General features: G+C 32.9%; 4 protein-coding genes across 4 annotated transcripts in view; all 4 read left to right on the top strand.

Annotated features, from left to right (window-relative positions):
- The window catches only part of LOC110415659 (bidirectional sugar transporter SWEET16-like), a 15,913-nt gene extending 5,084 nt beyond the window's left edge, over positions 1-10,829 (top strand). Inside the window, exons 5-6 of the mRNA XM_021427355.2 lie at positions 10,342-10,461; positions 10,650-10,829. Of these exons, the coding sequence (XP_021283030.1) occupies positions 10,342-10,461; positions 10,650-10,829 (300 nt within the window). The remainder of the gene's footprint in view (positions 1-10,341; positions 10,462-10,649) is intronic.
- Positions 6,322-8,891, top strand: LOC110415839 (alpha/beta-Hydrolases superfamily protein). Its single transcript, XM_021427590.1, has 2 exons — positions 6,322-7,059; positions 8,392-8,891. The coding sequence occupies exons 1-2, from the start codon at positions 6,392-6,394 to the stop codon at positions 8,696-8,698; spliced, it is 975 nt and encodes a 324-aa protein (XP_021283265.1). The 5' UTR covers positions 6,322-6,391; the 3' UTR covers positions 8,699-8,891.
- Positions 10,830-12,481: 1,652 nt separating the features above from the next.
- On the top strand, positions 12,482-14,503 carry LOC110415315 (bidirectional sugar transporter SWEET17-like). The gene is made up of 6 exons (XM_021426931.2): positions 12,482-12,631; positions 12,715-12,751; positions 12,862-13,072; positions 13,291-13,452; positions 13,743-13,862; positions 14,038-14,503. The coding sequence occupies exons 1-6, from the start codon at positions 12,598-12,600 to the stop codon at positions 14,215-14,217; spliced, it is 744 nt and encodes a 247-aa protein (XP_021282606.2). The 5' UTR covers positions 12,482-12,597; the 3' UTR covers positions 14,218-14,503.
- Positions 14,504-16,082: 1,579 nt separating this feature from the next.
- Positions 16,083-18,474, top strand: LOC110415517 (bidirectional sugar transporter SWEET17-like). The gene is made up of 6 exons (XM_021427190.2): positions 16,083-16,119; positions 16,217-16,253; positions 16,444-16,654; positions 16,772-16,933; positions 17,295-17,414; positions 18,296-18,474. Exons 1-6 carry the CDS (start codon positions 16,086-16,088, stop codon positions 18,467-18,469), a joined length of 738 nt encoding a protein of 245 aa, XP_021282865.1. The 5' UTR covers positions 16,083-16,085; the 3' UTR covers positions 18,470-18,474.
- The last annotated feature ends 43 nt before the right edge of the window (positions 18,475-18,517 follow it).

Here is an 18,517-nt window from a genome sequence, read left to right as displayed (position 1 = left end):
TAAAATTAGAAAAAACTAAATTAAATAAAACATAATCCCAGACGCTCCTACATCATTCTCCATGAGTCAGAAAAACTTGGCTCTGACGAGTAAGCCTTGACATACTTCATGTTTGGATCCATATACTATCATAGTCCATACCAACCATTTAAATAACTCATCTGTGTTTTGAAGGTTGTCTCCCATTCATCTCCAAATCGTATTCTAATTTGATGATATTCTTTCTTCAAATCGATCTTAAAAAACACTCTAGAACTAATGAGTTGATCAAGTATGTCACTCAATCAAGGAATAGAAAAATCATACTTGATTGTAGTTTTGTTAACGGTATGGTTGTCCATAAAGCTTCTCAATAAGTTTCCCAAACTTTTGTTGATCAATTTTGTTTGACCATGCTTAGATAAGGGTGAAGATACTTCATTCTCCTTAAAGACTAATAAGAAACATAAATGGTTTGACTCACAATAAGCTTTGTTTAAGCCAGCCATAGTGATGAGTGCTTTATCTTCCTCTTGTCTCTTTGGTCGATCTTTTGGCTTTGATGGAGTCAGCATAATTTTTACCCCATCTTTGATGAAGGAATAAGTATTATTATATCCATCATGGTGAGCTCAACGATCATATTGCCATGGGCGTCTGAACAACAAGTGGCATGCATCCATTGGGATAGCATCACACCAAACTTTATCTTCATGCTTATTTCTAATAGAGAATTGAATACAATAGCGCTTTATTACCTTAACTTCGTTTCCTTTTCTCAGCTATTGTAACTTGTAAAGATGAAGATGTACTTCAGTTGGAAGTTTCAACTTTTCCATCATATAGTTGGCAATAATATTCTCACAATTTTCACTATCAATAATGATATTACAAACCTTCTCTTGGGATGTGCACCTTGTATAGAATATGTTATGACGAAGCCAACTTTCATCTTCTATCATCATAGCAATGTTAAGGTTAATTATGACGAACAATAAGAGCTTCTCCATGGTTAGGGAAAACTTCTTCTATCTCTTTGTTATTGAATATTTTTGGCTCATCCTTTATTTCATCATCATACTCATTATAAATTGGTTCTAATTTTTCCCAACCCACATAATCTTCTTCATCACTTGGGCTACAGTAGTTGAATTGAGCAGTATCACATCTTGCAAGTTGCTTTTATAATTTTTGAACTTGGTGACGTAATTCTTGAATCTCGATCTCGTAATCATCTCTCTGACGATTTTGATGTCTTGGTGGCATTTTATAATATGGTGATGACGATGTGGTAATGTAGAAGAAAAATAATGATATAACTGTAAAGCAATTAAAAAAAATTACCCGAGCAAGGAATACCGAAACTCGACAACGAACTTGAATTATGCAGCGAACAATGATCTTTCCGCTCTGATACCAAACTAACGTCGGAGCATTATAAAAGACACCAAGGCGTTATGAAAGACACCAATCATGGCGAGGTTAGGAACCCCACTAAGGTGAACCAACAATCTTGGCAATGTTAGAAAACCCCATTAAGGTGAAGAATAGCCAAAATCTCACTTTGGTTAGCTAGACCAAAGATACGAAACCCTCTTACTCTTTAAAAGAGTCTAAAGAAATAAGTACTCCTGCTTAAGAAAATATTATTTATTAACTCTCAAATTCAATATCCCATAACCAAGTTTAAGGGTCTATTTATAGTATTATAAGCCCATATCCTAATAAAACTCTATTTCTAGTTGTCTAATATAATTAGAATAATTAAGAAGAGATTTGAATAAAATAGACATTCTATTCCTAAATAGAACATGACTAACTTAAATTCCTAATAAAAATAACAAAAGAATCCTAATCTAAATAGAATAAAAAAAATCCTAAATAAACTAAAATTAGAAAAAACTAAATTAAATAAAATACAATCCTAGACGCTATTGTGTCAGATCACCCCTAATTTTTTAAGAAGTCAAATTAAGCATTGGGGAGCTCCAAAATCCAATGTTCTGCTAGTTTTTTAAGGCTCCCTTTTGTTGTTCAAAGAAACAAATGATGGTTCAGGGTAATGTACATTATACTAAATGCTAAAACTCTGTAGACAAACAAAGCTAAGGCCTAAAATTTGATTGCAAATTAACTGGTTGTGATTCTTCTTGGCATTAACAAGCCATCCCCTGTTTTTGTGCTTTTATGAAATTTCTTTTATCATAGTTAAGAAACAAGTTAAACACAATGTTACTGGATTCTCAAAAGCTCTTGGATACCCTTGTCACAAAGGAAAATGACGAAAAATAGGTTTCAAATCACCCTTCAATCTTCGTTGGAACAGCTAGGGGAATCTGTTTGACATAATCTTATTGATTAATTAATATCTCAATCCACCCAAGGTAGCTACCAATGAAACATAAACGAATGGTCAAACGTCAAGCAAAATCTCAAATGCAAGCAAAAGAGTAAATGAAGACACAAATCTTTGTCAAGAACAAGCTCTGTCCACATGCCATTAGCAATAGCAAATCATTAGCACAAGTACAAATTATATCACTGAAAAGGCAAAACATGTTTAACATTAATCGATTGGTGTACGTAAAGGAATGAAAACAAAACAAAATCAATACATAAAAATTCTCACATCTTCTTCCCTGCATCTTACTATAAATTCAATTTTCTCATGTCTTCATTCCTTCACACAAAGCCTGTACTGCTACTACCATGGCTCCTAGCTTGAGCTTCATCATAGGCATCGTTGGTTTGCCTCTCTAGTTTTTAACAAAATTTCCCCATTTTGGGCCTTTGGTTTATGGAAATCTTCTTCCTTTAGAAAATGTTTTGATGGTTCTTTGATTAGTCATAAGGATATATGACAATTTCTTTTGGTTGTTTTGCTTACAAGAAATGTGGTTTGAATTCTAGTTTTTGCTTCTCCCATGTAGGTAAACTAACAAAAAAAGCAAGATTTCTTTTTGTTTATGAATGGAATTCTCAACTCAAATTAAGTTTGACAAGCTACGAGTTAACTATTTTCCCCATTTGTTAAGACAACATTTTGGAAAGTGGTGAAGAAGAAATCAACTAAGAATTACCAAGTAGTTCCATACATAACAACACTACTGTGCACAAGCCTGTGGACTTTCTATGGACTTCTCAAACTAGCAGGCTTACTCATCATGACTGTGTATGGAGCTGGTTCTATCTTTCAATTCATTTATGTCACTTTGTTTCTCATTTATTCTCCCCAGGATAAAGTGGTGCTAATTGCATGATCAAAGAAACTTTAATTGTTCCTTACTGATCAGATTCATAACTGTGACTTGTTCGATAGTACTGATCAGATTAAAACGGCGAAGCTGGTGGCCATGTTGGATGTTGGTTTTCTAGGATCAGTAATTGCAATAACACTTCTGCTACTTAATGGAAACTACAGCACATCTTTACTGGAATTCTATGTTCTAGCTTAACCATAGCCATGTTTGCTTCACCCCTGGCAACCATGGTATACTAGCTTCTTGAAAAAATTTTGCACCTCTTTGCTTTTTGCTTAATTCTTAGTCATTTCTTTCCATCTCTTTCCCTCGTTTCACCCATGGTGATTAGCCTTCGTTGTACTGTGATAAAAAATGGTGATGAAGACTAAAAGCATGGAGAACATGCCGTTTCTACTCTCTTTTCTTCCTGTTCCTCAATGCAGGTGTATAGGCAGCTCATTGCTCGTAAATTTCTGTATTGGAGTAAGTTCACATATGCAAATGCATACATACACCAATATACATAAAAGTAATTACTCTTTTTGATTAAGATATTGATTATAATAAAATTTTTAAAAAATTAATATAATATTTACAAAGCAGAACGAATGATTAATAAAACAAATCTTTTTCAGTACCGAACGCGATCAAATTTGTATTAGGATCAGCTCAATTAGTCCTCTACCTAAATGTACAAGAACAAATCGAAGGTACATAAATAAGTTAAAATAAACAAAATCGAAGGGGCCATCATCCAAGTAAGTGCATACAAGAAGGATGTTGATGATGAAGAAAATGAGAAAAGATTGAATAAAGGAAAGCTTAATAGGAACAAAAGCCTGCCAAGACTGACTATTAATCGACTCTACAGTTTAGAGAAGCTGATGAGAACACTTTCTTGGGGTCTTTATGGATTACATTCTAGTTTGCCTAATGTTGAGAATGAAGAGAATGATCTCCCTTGAATTGCATTATTAGAGGTAAAAAGATCAGCATGTTCGTCTCGTTACAAACTAATTCGAGTTTTAATTATATTTTTTAAAATAATACATAGTGCAATCTTAAATTTGGATTCAATTTTTGCTAATTTTATTGTAAAGAAAGAAAAAAAAACAATTTGATTAGTTAAAAAATTCCCAACAGATTAAACGATTCAAGAAAAATGTAAGATGAAATAAAAAAATATGTTTTTCTTAATTAAAGAGTTGAGTTTGAAATTGAACATTTCTTTTCAAATAAAAAAAAAACATTAAGCCTGTTCAACACAATTAAGATTACGACTTCACTAAAATAAATTATATGTAATTGTCAAAATCGTTATGTGTAAAATGTAACTAGATTTATCCTTATCACGAGTGCAACCATCTTAAATAATATTGTTTAAACCTCCCTTATCACTTTAGTCAAAATGAATATATATATATATATATATATATATATATATATATATATAAACAATAACTTTGTGCAAATTAGTTAAAAGGCTGGCAGCCTTTGCTTACCTCATCTACCACACTAATTACTTAACACAATGATTTAGGGCAAATTGGAGGAAAAGGTAAAAGAGAAAGTGAAAGTGTATGGGTGGAATCATCATATTGGGCTATTTTTTATTTTATTTTTTTCTCTTTTAACATGAAAACGAAAAGTTTGAAGCATGCAATTGGGAGCACCCAATTAATCCCCAAGAATGTGCAATGCCCCTTTGCTCAACAAGCATGAAAAAACTACATAATAATTATTTTATGAGGGGTTTGACAAAATTGATATTGACAGCGAGGTATTCCACATTAATTAACTAACTTTATATTTAATTAATCCCACATTAATTATTTAATTTTTCAAAATTATGGGTGGGTTATGCACTAATACATTACTTAACTAATTACTCCATTCCGCTTATCTTGATTTAATTTGTTGGACAAATGGTATTCTAGCATAGTGCTTTTATTATCTGTTACCAAAAGAATGCTTCTCTATGTCTATATATACCTTTTTGTTTCATTTTCCAATATATTTATCGATTATTTTTAATCTATATATTAATAGTGAAATTTTTTTGATTACACAAACGGATTTACCCGATTTATACGATTGTCACGTATGTGATTATTTAGTAATTTAATAATTAATTTCTTTTTAAATATGTAAATTGATAATGTCAACTTTTTAAACCCGTTTTGTGGAATTAAAAAAATTCTCCCACCGTATATTGGAATAGTAAATAGACCTGTTTTTATACTTATATATAGCCGCCTCTTATGTCACTGGTAAAAGATAACTTTTTTAAGTAAAAATTAATTTAAATGAACCTATGTAATTAAAATACTTGAAAATTAAAACCAAAATGGTGTTACACCTTTGTTGGAGAAAGTCAATGCCAAAGAGTTAGAACACTTCTTCTGGAAGACAATAACAATGTGCAACAAAATTAATTAAGTATATATATTATCATAATACTATTATTTATAATACCGTTAAAAATTTGTATAATGCAATCAAATTTATAAAGGTACTATAAAAAATATATCAAAAGTGTTATAAAAAGTATTTTTAAATCAAATTTATTACATTCTATTTTGAGTAGAGGAACCGTTTGTCAAACAACTGATTTCCCAAACACGAAAATAGTTGAATAATTGACTGTTTCAAGAGCTTAATAAAACTTGTGTTGACGAGAAATTTTACATACTTATCACAATTTGAAATCTAAAATCATAATGATATATTCTTAAAGTCATGCTTACGTACGGATCTGAAATATAATAGACATATTATCAAATCATTTAATTAACAGACAAATAGATTTATGTACTTAATTCATTTTAAAATAAAATAGTTAATTGTATTATTTCATTAATCTATTGCCTCCTAATCAATAACAGCGGAAAAAATCTTCAAGGACAGCTAGCCCACATGGATCATGTTTAACTTTTTACAAATCTTTCTTAATTATTTGATTCTTTAAATTTAATTGAATATTACATGCATAATCCCTCAGTTTAGTCATTTCAGCTTTCTATATATTGTTCAGGAATTTCACATTAAACTTTATTAAACAGCAAACCACCTTATCAATCCTCCAGGAAGTAAGAAAGAAAAGAAAGAAAGGAAAGAGAAAGAGAAAAGGACAGAAAGAGAGAGAGAGAGAGAGAGAGAGAGAGAGAGAGATGGGCTCTCTTCCTCATGTTGTTGAAGACTGCTTCGGCCTCCTCAAGCTCTACAGTGATGGCTCCATCTCTCGTAATCCTGAAATCCCATGCGCCGCTCCTCTTCTCAATGATGCTTCAGTCCTTTACAAAGATTTTCTTTTCGACTCAAAAGAAAACCTTCACCTTCGACTATATAAACCCACCAGCTCCACTTCTCACGCGAAGCTTCCAATCCTCTTCTATTTTCATGGTGGAGGCTTTTGTTTCGGTTCCCGCACGTTTCCACATTTTCATAACCTTTCTATTCGCCTGGCAGCCGCGTTTAACATGCTCGTCGTCGCGCCGGATCACCGGCTAGCCCCCGAACACCGGCTGCCAGCAGCCGTTGATGATGCATGCCAAGCCCTAAAGTGGCTGCAGGGCCAAGCCATGCATGGGAATGATGAGAATATGGATACGTTGTTGACTGGTGTTGACTTCGACCGGGTCTTTGTTTTAGGTGACTCATCTGGGGGCAACTTGGCTCACCACTTGGCAGTTAGGTTCAAGGCTGGCTCGATCGAGTTGACACCGGTTAGGGTTCGAGGGTATGTGCTGCTGGCTCCATTTTTTGGTGGGAGTGTGAGAACAAGGAGTGAGGAGGAGCGGCCTTGTGAAGCATTTTGGAATTTGGAGATGTATGAAAGGTAAGATCATCACACACATTTTTTTTTCACCTTTAGAAATATTTCAATTAATTGTAATTTTGAAATACCATAGACAAGTATAATTACGTGTAGAATTAATTAATTAATTAAATGAGACAATTATTTTTTAATCTTGTTTGAAAAATAAATCATATATAATAAAATAAAACATCAGACTTTAATATATATTTTAGACTTGTATTCATTTCCCTAATTTATTCATAATAAACACTAAAACCCCAAGTTAAATTGACTAAGATTTTCATTCAAGAACTCTACACATAATTCAATTGAGCTAAGCAATATTGGCATTTAGTCATTATTTTAATTTATCATCTTTTTTATGTAATTATTGGTTAGACTCTAATAAAAAAATTAATTCATGGTTGTGACACTAATTGCATGGATAAGCTATTCTTTTCCACATGATTGAATGTATTAATTAAGCAATATACCCTACCTACCCACATTCATAATAGGTGGATTCAGCTTCACTGTTTTGAGATTGACCTAAATATAAAATAATTCATGATTTGAAAGGAATACAGAAGATCTATCCTTTTCATTCAAAAAGTAAAGTGTATACTTCTATTCTTCATCAATAAGCTGAAAATGTAGAATCTTCAATGTGTTCCATGGCATGTTTTTGAACTTTTAGCATATGAACATTTGAAAATTTTGTCAATACTTTTCCTCAAGACATGATTTTATATATAGACACTTTCTTATACACGTGAAATTAACTTTATCATATATAATAGTGAAGGGAAAAAGAATTCAAAAATATCACTATTGCAATTATTGAATCCAAAATAAAGAAACGATAAGCTCAATTATAATTTCCGGTTTAAGATCTAAATCTATATCTAATTATCAATTAGGTTTTGATTTACTTGATTAAAAGTGATGGCTTGGCCTTATCTATGCAAAAAGAACAAACCATGGCCATGTAATTTGCATCTCACTCGCATGCTCCTACTCAAACAAAAATCATGTCCTTTATCATTTCAAGCATGTAAATCTAATACCCTATGGTCAAATTTCATTCAATGGTGGAAACAATTATGACTTTAGGAGAATCTTTTGAATTTGAGCAACAAAAAATGTACATGAAAACGGCAAGACATGTGGGGAAAATGGGATGACGAGAGGCATATCATTTGCAGAATGGAATACTAATGAATTGTCAAAGGGCCAACTAATTAAAGAGATATGTACATATATGAAAGGTCACACTCAAATTTTAAGGACCAAAAATGGTGGTTTCCCTGCTTTTTTTCTTATTATGTTGATGGATGTCTAGCTTTATGTTGAAATGTTTGATTTCCACAGGTTTTGGAGGCTTTCGATTCCAGCTGGAAGTACCTTGGATCATCCCTTGGTGAACCCTTTCGGATCTTCTGGTCAAAACCTTGCGGAGGTGCCATTGGATCCAATTTTGGTGGTGGTAGGTGGGGGTGAAATATTGAGGGATAGGGTGGAGGACTATGCTACAAGGTTGAAACACTTGGGGAAGAAGATTGAATTTGTGGAGTTAGAAGGACAGCAACATGGTTTTCTCACTGATCATCCGTTCTCTGTAGTGGCAGAAAAAGTAATACAACGAATAAGAGATTTCATTTTAGAGAACTCAAATTAATGATTTATGTATACATATATATAACAATTATATATACCTTAATGGTATAATGAATTTATATATGTATATATAAGAAGCCTCGAAGAAACATGTATCAAATTTGTATTAATTGGAGGTCTTATTTTATATGTAATTTTTTTTAAAGTAAATCGAATAGAGATATTAAATATCATATAACGATACAAAAATTCGATCAAAAACTGATCATACTGTAAACAATGTCACATACAAAGTAAATAACATTAGTACAAAGAACCGACTTCATCATACATTTTGATGAGTCCATGATCATATACTTTGATTCATTAAACTTGAAACTTGCATATATATATATGGCAATGTATATGTCCTCTGTGGTGTGCATATACTAACTCTAGTCTAAGGCTCTAAGCAGCAAGAATCCAGATAAAATATCGAGATTAAAAAAATTCTTGTCCATGAAGGCAAAAGCCAGTCTGTCTTTGCATTTGTTAGCAAACAGACAACTGGTCAATGTGGATGTATGTCTGCCTACTAACCATGTGCAACATGTTATCTAAAGATAAAAAAGGGTTTTTCTTCAAGAGTTCTTGAACTTTAATTTTAATTAGTTGTATACAAAAAGATCTCGAACCTAGCCAATTGATAATCATGTGTTTAGAGAACAGTTTCTGAAACATGACTCTTTGATCATCAGACTGCTCAAGCCAAGTGTTGATCAGCTGCAATATTCAAATTACCAGGAGGAACTTTATCATACTTCTTTTGCATCCGAAAAATTATGAGCCTTTCCCAGCATGGAAGAAGAAAGCTTAATCTTCATTGTCGGTGTGATAGTTGATTTCTGTGAAGCATTTTGTTAACTCAGAGCTTCTTTTTTGAATGCAATGAGAAGTTTAGGATTGTTCATTTGTATTTCTATATGTTTCAGGCAACATCATGTCAGGCCTAGTCTACCTTTCTCCCACATAAGTAATCAGCTTATGGTTTACTTTTCGGCAGATATTCAGGCCTCAGCCGTGACTGAGAAAAATCGATTTTGAAATGCTGAAACTCTGCAGGAAAACATTTTGGAGAATAGTGAAGCACAGATCAACTGAAGATTTCGAAAGCATTCCTTATGTTTGTACATTTCTGAATGCTTACTTTTGGATTTACGACGGGCTGATTAAGCCTAACAACTTGCTTGTAGTCACCATTAATTGTTTTGGAATTGTTGCTGAGACTATTTATCTGACCCTATTCCTGATTTTTGCTACTCCAGGAATGAGGGTAAGTTATTCTAATTTGTTGTTTAAGGCAATTACTAGTACCATAGCCATGGTTTTGATTACTTTCCAGGCAAGGACAGCGACACTGGTGGCAATTTTGGATGTGGGGTTCCCGACTGCTACGATCTTGCTAACTCACTCCATGTTAAATTGATGGATATCTGCGGATAAATGTTGCAGGGCTCTTGTGCGTAGTTTTCAGTATGATCACTTACGGTTCACCCCTGCCAGCCATGGTAAGAACCTTGATTTTGTTCAGCAGATCTGCAGAATAATTGATACTGCAGGAGTGTGCTGATCAATCCTTTCAATCTTATTGAATGGAAGGTTGACTGCCTTATTATGCTTAGTGGTATGAACCATGAAGTATACATACCTTGTTACGTTGTGCAGAAAACAGTAGTGAGAACTAAGAGTGTGGAGTATATGCCTTTTCTTCTCTCACTGATCCTTTTATTCAATGGAGGAATTTGGACTTTCTATGCGCTGCTTGCAAAGGACTACTTTGTCAGAGTAAGTTAGCTCTTAATTTTTATTGTTTTAAAACAAATTTTTAAATTTATATTGCATCATGTTTTTAATTCTGATAAAAGATTAACTGTTTTGAAATCTCAATATAAATCAATATTTTCTATTCATGTGACATATGACGTTAATCGATACATTTCATCAAATTAAATGAAATGAACCTCTTGGTTTAGGTACCAAATGGGATTGGATTTTTCCTTGGAACAATTCAGCTGCTTCTCTATGCAAGGTATTGGAAACCACAGAAGCTGAAGAAAATGTCAGAAAATTTGGTGGAAGGATGGCAGCATGATCAGCCCCTAAATAATTCCAGCTTGATTTCCAGTCCATTGCCTAAAAGGAGTGCAGATTGAAGGCCTCATTTCTTTGGCAATGGAAGCCATTGTAAAAAGATAAGAGACAATACAAGAGCATCAGGAGGCAACAAATTGGATATGGGAGAGGTGCTCATGTATCTGCTGATGTCCTTTCATGCCATAAGAAATTGGGCCACTTTTCACTTCCTTGAGCATTTCCCAGATTCTTGGAGGCTATCAAGTCCAACAGAGATTGGGTGTGGCCTCTTCTCCTCGGTAGGCTTAAACTTAGGCCTATTTATAAAATAATTAATGCATTGTTTTTTTCTTACATTTGATGAAAAAGTGCATTCAATGAAAATTTATTATCTAAAATTAAATTTTAACTAATTTTAATAAGCATTTATAAATTCCCATGAATTGAATTCTTTTTATTTGTTTTAATAAAAGGGATAGGTCTATTTATTAAAAAGTATCTATACTCACTTGCTAAGGTTAATTAAATTTATATTTTTAAAAATATTTTTTATTTAATTAAAATATTATTCTCGTAAAAAAATTTAAAAATAATACATTAATCGTAAAATTCTTTCACCCTAATAATTACTTGTAGACACATATCATTTTATTTCATTAAAAAATAAAGAAATGATAAAATGAAGGACAAAACCCCATAAAACCTTGTCCACCTCTTTTTTCTTTTTCTTTGTCTTTTTTATCAAAGAGAGAAGACCTATTTGGTCACCTCAATAAAGTAAACTAAATCCACTGAACATGATCCCCCAACCCATTCCCCATCAAGCCTCAACCTATTTCACTCAAATCCAATGTTATAATCAAACAGATAATTATACAAACACTTTATTAACAATGTTGGAACTTGAAACCAGTCAGTCAAATTAAGAACCAGACATTCAACCTCAAAATTTGCACCTCTTTTTTTATTTTTTTTTTACGAGTTATTACAAGTGATTTCCTTGACATAAATGTCATATATTATGTTTAGGTTGATTTTATGTAATGATTTAAAACTAATAAAAATTATATCGATATAAAAAATCATATCGATATATGACATTTAAAGTGATTTTTGGTTCTTTATCCTTTCATGATTTTTATAAAATATGATTTGTTGAAATTATGATTACGGACCATTCAATTATTGCAATAGGAAGAGAAATCAATGCATGACCTATCAATATCTCTTCATTGAATCGTCCACTTCATCGCGAACCCATAATTGTGATATAAACTCGAAAACCAATAAAATATAGGTGATTTTTGGTGTTTTATGTTTATGACTTTAGGGGAATGTGTTTACTATGAAGATACCTATAATAGAACACAAGTTTCAATAAGAGGAAAAACCAATGCATGCCTTCACTGACTAGCCGACTTCACTGACAAGTCATGATCTAGCAATGGAAAAGTCTAAAAACCAACAAAATATCTTCAATAATATAGGCATTCAAAGCATGTTATATAGACAAAATGGCAGGCAAAGAATTTTTGTTTTAGTCATAAGTCTTTTGGATCTCTGTTTTTAAAGTGCACAACATCAGTGTTTTTATTTGTTTGGCCTTACTTGATAATAGAGAATTTACAAATAGTGGCACTGGTTTCAGCCAGAAATAATATTAAAATTATGAAATGACAGGGAATGTCCTCATCCTTAACCTCACTGGTCCCATCCGATATTAAAACTTTATCAGAATTTGGAAATTTAAGAGACCATAATAACTCAAACACTGCTGTTGACCTTCAAAGCAAAAACCTCCATAGCTCTTCAGAGTTTTTCTTCTTTCAACTGGTATATTCTCTCAGCATGGTTACTTTAGTAACCATTTTTGGGTTGCTAGGTAAACACCAATCACTCTTTAACTGTCATCGGATTATTGCATGGAGAGTGGTCATGATGATTTCTTGTATATATGATTTGCAGGGAACATAACCACAGGGCTAGTCTACCTTTCTCCAGCGTCAGTAACCTCTTATGCTTTACATGAACAGTTATCTTTGAAGACCTTGATTCATTAAGTTTAATCGGAACCATGCTTTGTTTGTGAATAATTTCAATGTTTTATTCTAGGAAAACATTTTGGCACATCGTGCAGCGTGGATCGACAGAGGAATTTGATAGTCTTCCTTATGTTGTCAAGCTATTAAATGGATACATGTGGGTTTACTATGGAGTTGTCAAGCCTAACAGTATTCTTGTGGCCACTATCAATGGCTTTGGTGCTGCCCTGGAGCTGATCTATGTGATCATATTCCTAATCTTAGCACCTCCAAGAATGAGAGTAAGATGTATTTTCTAATTGGTCCTTAGCTAGATAGATGATATTGTTAACATAATAATAGCAATTGTAATCATATTCGTAATCTAACCGATTCCTACTGATTTAGCCTATAATCTGTATTACTGTTATTATTATGTTACAGATACTACACTTTTTGTTATTCTCTTATGATAGAAGTAAGCAATTATGTTTAATGCCTTTGGATTCTGAAATTTCAGGTTATAACTGCCATACTTTTTGGTATTCTGGATGTGGTGTTCCCAGTAGCTGTTGTCTTGATCAGTCAGCTGTCCTTCAACAGAGAAATGCAAATCAATATTTCAGGGTTCTTGTCTCTGCTTTTCAGTGTTGCTACCTATGGTTCACCTCTTTCTATCATGGTAAACAGTCTGTTAAACTTTTCTGTACTGCAAATATTCATAAGCAGATGAAGTTTTGAAAAAACCTTTGTTACCGATTAATATTCTCCTCAAAACCTCTTTCATGTAGTGATTCTGATTCAAAGTTAATCTTAAGCAACTCATTCTCATAATTAAATTAATCAATCCCAACACTTTTATCTGATAGATATAGGAGAAGAATGAAGCAAAAGCTGCAAAACTGATGTCAGTATGGTAGTGAGTTGAATTGGGTTACAACAATGCCTGTTTTTGTCTTTGAAAAAGTGCAGAAAACAGTTGTGACAACAAAGAGTGTGGAGTACATGCCTTTCCTCCTCTCCTTCATCCTTTTCATCAATGGATTAACCTGGACTGTCTATGCAGTGCTTACCAGAGACTGGTTTATTGGAGTGAGTGCCCATCCACAAATCTTCCCCTAACTAGAATCATACTATTGATTTAATTATGCCATGTCAGTGATCATGGTCTTGCAAAATAATTGGTACAAGCAATATTGGGAAGATGACCACTTCTCTCAATTCCTATCTGTGACCCTAACAAATGGGCATTTTTTCCTTCCTACAGATACCAAATGGGAGTGGATTTGTTCTTGGAACAGCTCAACTGGTGCTCTATGCAATGTATTGGAAACCAAAGCAATCAAAGAGAACATCTGATAATGTGGAAGATGATTGGCAACATGAGCACCTCATAGCAGATTCCGGTCCATCTCTTAAAAATAATGAGAGCAGAGCAGATGCCTGATTTCATGAAAACTTTGCTTCTAAGGCAAGTGACAAGATGAAGAAGACCCAGAATGCAGCATTTTCAGACTTTCCCCAGTTAAAAAGATACAAGCAGATCAAATGCTTTAGCTAGCTAGCTTGGGAAATTCTTGCTTATGGGCGTCTTTCTTTTGGGTTGGGAAACTCCATTTTCAGGCCTTTGTTGTTTTCCTAGTGATGATTCACATCAAATATACTTCCACCTTGTTGTAATTTTTTATTTGTTGATGCAGATTGCCAAGACATAAGGCAAGCCTTGCCAGACATATATACATCTCTTGGTGAACAACATCTGGGAATAACCCCAGCCAAAAAAAGTGAAGAATTAAGGAACCAATAATAGCAAGGAAAACAAAAAACCATGATCATTTGCTTTAGTTGCAAAAAACTTATTTGTGCTTTATCCAAGAAAACATACATGGCACATCTTCTTGAAAATTTATCAAAGATTTCTTTGATAATTCGGTTTGAATGTTGGAAAATATATCAGATTCCCAAACATTTTTTAATAGGATTTTTTAGCCTTAGTTCATCAAATTTCTATAGTTTGAACTGCTTGCATATCTTACAATTGACTCCCAATCTAGCCTATATACAGCTGTAGGTAAAGATCAGATCATACCCATGTGCCCTGCCCGATTAGTATCTGATCATTACTTAAACTGGTTCTTTTATAATTGTTTAAGTAAATGCACAATACTTGAGCTAATGCAATCTTTAGATTAAAATCTTTGTAAGCCTTAAACTGCTAAGATCCTGAAGAAATGGATCTAAGAAAAAGTCAAAACATTGCAAACTGGTGAAGTTCATCCATTTATACATATAGCATATGTTTTTGGTTACAATTTTGCTTTTCTTTTACTAAACCAGAAATTATATTAACATATCACATGCATTGTAAAAGTTGAATTAACGAAAAACCTAGTCTTATTACGAAGAAAAGTAACAAATAAATAAAGCAATACTGATACAAAGATCAACATACACCATAGAAAGCATCTAAGAAACCTATACTTAAGACCTCACCTGCACTACCAAGATCAACAACAACACAGCAGGTGTTTTGATTAGATGGTAGATTAAGATTAATGGTCAACTTGCTATATATGAGACTGAATTTAGGTCTGTAATTAACCCAAATCCATCAATTTGCTGGAGCTAAACTAGTAAGAAAGGTCTTTCATTGCATCTTTAATTTGCATTTTTGCAGTGAATTAAAGCGTTTGTAATCAAGACAAGAAGTTAATAATAAAATATCAGGCACAGGATTCATGTCTTGCCTTAAATAATTATAGGTTAACATTAGATATTATAAATTAAAGCAATCCATTTCTAAATAATATTAGGATAAATTAATTTACTTTGAGTTTAATTAAATTGCATGGAATTTAACCAAGAAAATGACATTATTATTGGCAGCTTATGTTCCCTGCCTACCTCCTTAGCAACTGTTTACCGTGCATGAGTCAAATCAAAAAACAATTTCACCAAGAAATCAACTTAGCTACGACATGGGGAGTCATTAATTCCAGAATATAGTGCATTTAATTTCTTAATTTTTTTTTTCACATTAACCACCATTGAAGTAAATTTCTATTTTAAATGAATCATATTAAAACAAAACTACACTTTTTTTTAATTATCATCAACAATTACTAAGTACCAAGATATTGATATATTTTCCAGACCTATGACTTTCCAAGTCTAAACAAAATCAATGACTTTAAAGTTGATCCATAAACTGTTTTGTTTATTGCCATTGGAATAGCTTCTTGACCCTCTCTCTTCCATATATATACTTTTTCACAACAAAAGCCTTACCAGAAAAAATAAGTCTACCCTTCAACCATGACAAGACTAAGTTTCATTGTTGGAGTAGTAGGTAAGGCATTTTAGATTGATCAGTGAGTATAGTTTCCAGGGTTATTGCTGCGGATTTCTAGTTTTGTTTTTAATTTGCTTGTGTTTTGTTGATTCAGGCAACATCATCTCAGTGTTACTCTTTCTTTCTCCAGTGTAAGTATATTCTTTCTGGTCAACCTCATAGCATCCTGACAAGCAAAGAAAAGAGATAGAGCAGAGATGTTGATGAAGTAGCTATCTGTAGCAGACTCAGAAAAGGCTTTTGCACTCGGAGTTGATTCCATAATGTTCATAAAATTCATTGATGCTAATGTTTTGCTGAATTGTCCTTGAATTTTTGCAGGGGCACATTTCGGAGAATACTGAGGAATCGATCAACTGAAGAATTCAAGAGCCTTCCCTACATTTGCACCCTCTTGAATTCCGCTTTATGGACTTACTATGGTGTTACAAAGCCCGGAAGTTTTCTGGTAGCCACAGTGAACGGATTTGGAGTTGTGGTTGAGATGATTTATGTGACTCTGTTCCTCATTTTTGCACCTCCAACAATGAGGGTATGACTTAATCTCTCTTGAAACAATGAATTCAAGGTTTGTTTCAGGGTCAAATCCTGACACAACAAATACAAGTAAATAGCTTATTCACTTTGCCATTGCTACTTGTGTTTACAGGCGAAGACTGCGATGCTTTTTGGACTTCTTGATGTGGGATTTCCAGCAGCAACAGTTTTGGCCACTCAATTGATTCTGAAAGGAGATTTAAGGATTGATGTGATAGGATCTTTGTGTGCAGGCCTCAATATTGTCATGTATGGCTCACCTCTAGCAGCAATGGTAAGGGCTTTGCCCTCTCAATCAACAGAACATAGCACTCTAAGCTCATGGTTTAATTCTCCTTCTTTGATTTCTTTATTGCTATACATATAAACCTAATGTTCATTTCTAGCTGTTGCTAATTAATGGTTCCATTAATGCTCATGTGGGAAACCCTTATATGATGGAAGGTTCTTAGCTTAAGAAAAGGATTAGCTGGGAAACATTTGACTATATATATATATATATGATTTATGCTTAATGGTTCCAATAATTCTCATGTGGGAAACCCTTATATGATGGAAGGCTCTTATCTTAAGAAATGGATTAGCTGGGAAACATTTGTATATATATATAATTTATGCTAACTTGAAATGTACAGAAAACAGTGGTGACAACCAAAAGCGTGGAGTATATGCCCTTCCTTCTCTCTTTCTTCGTTTTCTTAAACGGTGTTGTTTGGACTTTCTATGCTGTGCTCGTCGAAGATTACTTTCTGGGAGTAAGTCTTCAACTAAATCATCATCATCATCATCATTGTATTCTATATTATTATCTAATAACATAAATAGATATAAATAATACTATACGACAATCAATCTCGTCTCGTCATAATTATGAATATTATTATACTTTATATTTATTATTTAATAATAAATATGATTAAAGGTAATATTATACGATGATCAAACCCATATCATACATATGAAGTTTTGAAAACATAATTTTTTTTTTGAAAACATAATTTTGAAAACAAAATCATGAAATAATATAGGATATATCATGTTTGTCTTGTTTTAGCCTATAGAAAAAACAAGTTGAGCTACAGCATGCAAGAAACCTGAATGATACTGACATTCACAATTAAAAACTTGAAAGCAGTTAACACACTTTTTTTTTTTTTTGAAAGATTGAGAAATTTTATTAAAATTTCATAATAGAATAGAGACAATGTCAAAAAAATTTTATTTATCAAAAATAATAAAAAAATTCAAAAAATAAAAACATTACAGAATGATTAACAAAAAATCACTTATACAATACATCATCCAACTAATTGTATATTTTCTTGAAAGGTAGAGAAAATTTATTAGAATTTTTGTAAGAGATAGAGTAATTAAGCTCCTCTATTGATGCTTTTTTTTAAAAAAAAAAAAAATTCCTCTATCAATCAAAAGTAACACAAAAACCCAAAAACTAAAACGAAAAATTCTTGAACATCAACGTCCAACAACCCTTATAGATTTGCATGGTGACATGAAAGTTATGTTTAGAGATTTGCATGTTTCACCATGCAAAATACAATAAACTCGCATCATTTGCACTTGTAGAAGAAACAAATATTGGTGTCGAAATTAAGAATGTCTGGTTTTTCTTTCGTAGGTACCGAATGGGATTGGATTTCTCCTTGGAACAGCTCAGCTACTGTTGTACGCAATCTACAGCAGGAGGCAAAGACCATCCAAAGCTTCATCACATCATTTGGAAGATGAATGGCAGCGGGAACAACTTATATCCTCTTCAAGCACCAATTTGGAAGAAAAGAATGAAGCATAGAGAACTATGATTAATATGAGCTTAATGTCAGTTTAAAGTTAAAAATCC

This window comes from Theobroma umbraticum, unplaced genomic scaffold (genome assembly GCF_002168275.2).
Source record: "Theobroma umbraticum cultivar Fairchild unplaced genomic scaffold, ASM216827v3 scaffold_147.0, whole genome shotgun sequence".
In the NCBI taxonomy this organism is placed as follows: Eukaryota; Viridiplantae; Streptophyta; class Magnoliopsida; order Malvales; family Malvaceae; genus Theobroma; species Theobroma umbraticum.
Note: the sequence above shows the minus strand (reverse complement) of the source record. Positions and strands in the feature narration are given on the sequence as shown.